This window comes from Salvelinus sp. IW2-2015, linkage group LG16 (assembly GCF_002910315.2).
Source record: "Salvelinus sp. IW2-2015 linkage group LG16, ASM291031v2, whole genome shotgun sequence".
Classification (NCBI taxonomy): Eukaryota; Metazoa; Chordata; class Actinopteri; order Salmoniformes; family Salmonidae; genus Salvelinus; species Salvelinus sp. IW2-2015.
Window position 1 is genome coordinate 36,151,307 of NC_036856.1, and position 4,915 is coordinate 36,156,221.

A 4,915-nucleotide genomic window follows, 5' to 3' on the forward strand; every position below is an offset into this window, starting at 1 on the left:
ATAACACCCATGAAACTCGTTCCATACAGACTGAACACATAAGTCAACTACCCTGGAACAGCCAAGCTGAGCCGCTAACCATAATGCTTTCACCTATCCAATCTTTTTTAGATTGGTAAGCAATAGAAATGGTCCTAAATGAAGCCGTGCCATAGAGGCCTCCTATCCAAATCATTATTCAGGGAGTTCGTTTTTTTCCACCATTCTGTCAGTTTGTCTTCTCTTCTCCATCATTCTGTCTCTCCTGCCCAGACCACCTTACAATGATTTTATGAAGTGTCAACTCTGTGCTTTCGAACGTATTTTCCCCATGCCTGATATCAACCATGACCAACTCTTAGCCAAACATCCTTCTCCTTCAAGTCCAACTAAGAATTCTGAAAGGCACTGTGTTGACCTCACCGACCCAAACAAGCTGCTGCCAGCTTGTGTGTGTGTTGTGTGGGGGGGGGGTGGAAATACTTAATCTTCCATTGAATCGTCATGACAAGTACAAGAGCTCCCCCACTGTGCCTCTAAAATGACCCTGTCACATCCAATCAGAGAAGAGCCCTGATGCTCCTCAGCCCCCAGGTCTCACCTGTGCGTCGCCGTAGATTTTGGCGGGGTCCTTCTCATAGCTGTCTATGTAGAGCCTGACGGTCGCACCGGCGCTGCCTGTCCCACTGAGACGAAAGATGATCCTGGAGCCGTCGGAGAAGACGATCCTCAGACCCTGAGCGACACAGAGAGATTACTAAGGAGGAACTCAATATACTGGGAGTATGGAGCAGAACTAATAATTATATGTGCCTCTAGTGATGCGTCGAGTCTATTTTTGCAGGAAATGTGTTGGTAATCTATCAACATTCTATGAACTATTAATATCACATTAATAATATTGTCATAACTATCCATCACTCTTTATCATGAACATGTACTGACAGAATTATATCCACCACACCCATGTCCCATGATGGGATGCCTCTCTAGATGCCTTTTTGGTCCCGTCTCTCACCTGGTTCTTGGAGACGCTGCCGTCCACAGGGTCGGTGTAGGCAAAGTTGTCAGAGACAGCCACCTCGTAGCTCTTATCTCCCGATGAGAACTTCTGGCCCACAAAGGACTTGTCAAACATCTTAGCCTCAAGCTCCTTGATCATGGTGTTGGCTTTGTCTGAGTCCACTTCTTCATAATCATACCTGGTGTAGACGGGACAGGGGTTAGGGTTACAGCTGGTGTAGACGGGACGGGACGGTTACACCTGGTGTAGACGGGACAGGACGGTTACACCTGGTGTAGACGGGACGGGGTTACACCTGGTGTAGACGGGACGGGACGTGGTTACACCTGGTGTAGACGGGACGGGACGGTTACACCTGGTGTAGACGGGACAGGGGTTAGGGTTACACCTGGTGTAGACGGGACGGGACGGTTACAGCTGGTGTAGACGGGACGGTTACACCTGGTGTAGACGGGACGGGGGGGTTATCACCTTGGTGTAGACGGGACGGGGGGGTTACACCTTGATGGCAGCATTCGAGCAAAACTGAAAGCGCGAACCAATGCTTTTAATCATGGCAAGGCGACCGGAAACATGACCGAATACAAACAGTGTAGCCATTCCATCCGCAAGGCAATCAAACACGCTAAGCGTCAGTATAGAGACAAAGTAGAGTCGCAATTCAACGGCTCAGACACGAGACGTATGTGGCAGGGTCTATAGTCAATCACAGACTAAGAATACTGTTCATCGACTACAGCTCAGCATTTAACACCATAGTACCCTCCAAACTCATCATAAAGCTCAAGACCCTGGGTCTCGACCCCGCCCTGTGCAACTGGGTCCTGGACTTTGACGGGCTGCCCCTAGGTGGTGAGGGTAGGAAACAACATCTCCACCCTGCTGATCTTCAACACTGGGGCCCCACAAGGGTGCGTTCTCAGCCCTCTCCTGTACTCACTGTTCACCTGACTGCGTGGCCATGCACGCCTCCAACTCAATCCTCAAGTTTGCAGACGACACTACAGTGGTAGGCTTGATTACCAACAACGACGAGACGGCCTACAGGGAGGAGGTGAAGGCCCTCGGAGTATGGTGTCAGGAAAATAACCTCACACTCAACGTCAACAAAACAAAGGAGATGATCGTGGACTTCAGGAAACAGCAGAGGGAACACCCCCCTATCCACATCGACGGGACAGTAGTGGAGAAGGTGGAAAGTTTTAAGTTCCTCGGCGTACACATCACGAACAAACTGAAATGGTCCACCCACACAGACAGCGTGGTGAAGAAGGCGCAGCAGCGCCTCTTCAACCTCAGGAGGCTGAAGAAATTTGGCTTGTCACCAAAAACCCTCAAACTTTTACAGATGCACAATCGAGAGCATCCTGTCGGGCTGTATCACCACCTGGTACGGCAACTGCTTCGCCCACAACCGTAAGGCTCTCCAGAGGGTAGTGAGGTCTGCACAACGCATCACCGGGGAAAAACTACCTGCCCTCCAGGACACCAACAGCACCCGATGTCACAGGAAGGCCAAAAAGATCATCAAGTACAACAACCACCCGAGCCACTGCCTGTTCACCCCGCTATCATCCAGAAGGCGAGGTCAGTACAGGTGCATCAAAGCTGGGACCGAGAGACTGAAAAACAGCTTCTATCTCAAGGCCATCAGACTGTTAAACAGCCATCACTAACATTGAGTGCCAACATAGAGACTCAATCTCTAGCCACTTTAATAACTGGATGTAATAAATGTATCACTAGTCACTTAAACAATGCCACTTTATATAATGTTTACATACCCTACATTACTCATCTCATATGTATATACTGTACTCTATACCATCTACTGCATCTTGCCTATGCCGCACGACCATCACTCATCCAAATATTTACATGTACATATTCTAAATCATTCCTTTACACTTGTGTGTATAAGGTAGATGTTGTGACATTGTTAGATTACTTGTTAGATATTACTGCCCGGTCAGAACTAGAAGCACAAGCATTTTGCTACACTCGCATTAACATCTGCTAACCATGTGTATGTGACCAATAACATTTGATTTGATTGCACCACTTGAGGGCAGCAGAGTTCAACCACTAACCTGGTGAAGAAGTTCCTGCCAAATTTGTTCCAGTGGTCTTTCATGATCTCCTCCACACTCTGCTTCCTGTGGGCTAGGATGGACATCCAGGCCNACCTGGTGAAGAAGTTCCTGCCAAATTTGTTCCAGTGGTCTTTCATGATCTCCTCCACACTCTGCTTCCTGTGGGCTAGGATGGACATCCAGGCCAGCACCGCCCACAAGCCGTCCTTCTCACGGATGTGATCAGAGCCTTTGGTAAACAATGAAGAGAGGAGGGGAAGGACGGTGGTGGTTAAGATATGTACAAACACGTCTTACCACAATGCCTTGCCCAACTGACTGGAATGATGTAACACCACTGACTCTCTTTATCAAACTACTAGAGCTGATATACTGCATACAAAGCTACATTATGCTGTACAACTAGAATGCTGGTCTTTGGAAAAGAGAGCAATGCTCACTATGTAGGCTGGTAAGCTTAACAAAAATCATGCCATGTGGCTGGAGGCTGGTAATAACAAAGTTCATAACACAACTGACAATGTAAACAAATGTGTGTGTTGTTTTAGTGAGTGTCTACTGTCTTTAGTTCTGCCATGGCCCTGGTCAGCTAACGTTAAGATCCCGGTCCTCCTAACTCACCAGTGCCGAAGCTCTCCTCTCCGCACAGAGACAGCTTGCCAGCATCCATCAGGTTACCAAAGAACTTCCAGCCAGTAGGAGTCTCATACAGATTCATCTTCAAGGCTTTAGCCACACTGAGGGACAGCGATAGGATATTCAAATTAGCTATTTTGCTAACTCCGCCAGTTAAACATTAATGAGGAAACTGAATGCTGATTAATGTGCACTGTCCCAGTAAAATAAATGTCATAAATAAACATTAAAAAGGTACAATCAAGAAGAAGCTAGGAATGGACTGTGTGGAGTGGACGTTAGGCTCACTTGTCCAGAGCTCCGCTGGTGGGCATGCTGCGGGCCAGACCTTTGACCCCAGTCTTCTGGAAGTAGGGGATGCAAGTGATGTTGGCTGCAATGATGGCCACAGAGTCAGAGGGGTTGACAAAGAAGCCATGCTTTCCAAGGACCATGTTACGATCCTGAGGAGAGGAGAGGGCAGGATTCGAGAGCAGAGGGTAGGAGAGGAGAGCAGAGGAGAGTTCAGCATCTGAACAGACTGCAGGAGATATGAAGAGGTTTGGATTGTGGGATGATTCAAGGACTGGTACTATGGACACGGGTCATGCATGGAATAGCCTCGATTCCAAGCTACCTTCAGCCGAGTGATGAACGAGACCTGGAGCCTGAATTTGAACTATGCAAGGATGAGATGGGTCTGAAATCTTGAACTGGTTCCCCCGACTGTCAACTTACACCGTCACCATCAAAGGCYGCTCCGAGGTCGTACTCTCCTCCCTTCATGGCGTTGACCAGGTCAGAGGCGTAGGTCAGATTGGGGTCAGGGTGATGACCACCAAAGTCCTCCTTGGGGACACAGTTGAAGGCACCGTCGGCGGCAGCACCCAACTCCTCACAGACGATCTTCTTCACGTAGGGTCCAACCACTGAAGGGGGTAAAGGTTATCATGAATAGAGGTGTGGCTGTACAGTGCATTATGTGGCTGTACAGTGCATTGTCCCTTCATGGCGTTGACCAGGTCAGAGGCGTAGGTCAGATTGGGGTCAGGGTGATGACCACCAAAGTCCTCCTTGGGGACACAGTTGAAGGCACCGTCGGCGGCAGCACCCAACTCCTCACAGACGATCTTCTTCACGTAGGGTCCAACCACTGAAGGGGGTAAAGGTTATCATGAATAGAGGTGTGGCTGTACAGTGCATT

At 48.8% G+C, this 4,915-nt stretch overlaps 1 protein-coding gene across 1 annotated transcript in view; it reads right to left on the bottom strand.

The window, feature by feature from the left end:
- Positions 1-4,915, bottom strand: part of pgm1 (phosphoglucomutase 1) — a 12,696-nt gene that overhangs the window by 1,241 nt on the left and 6,540 nt on the right. Inside the window, exons 5-10 of the mRNA XM_070447436.1 lie at positions 4,450-4,640; positions 4,021-4,175; positions 3,718-3,833; positions 3,190-3,325; positions 998-1,181; positions 581-715 (exon numbers count right to left, since the gene is read on the bottom strand). Coding sequence (XP_070303537.1) covers positions 581-715; positions 998-1,181; positions 3,190-3,325; positions 3,718-3,833; positions 4,021-4,175; positions 4,450-4,640 — 917 coding nt within the window. The remainder of the gene's footprint in view (positions 1-580; positions 716-997; positions 1,182-3,189; positions 3,326-3,717; positions 3,834-4,020; positions 4,176-4,449; positions 4,641-4,915) is intronic.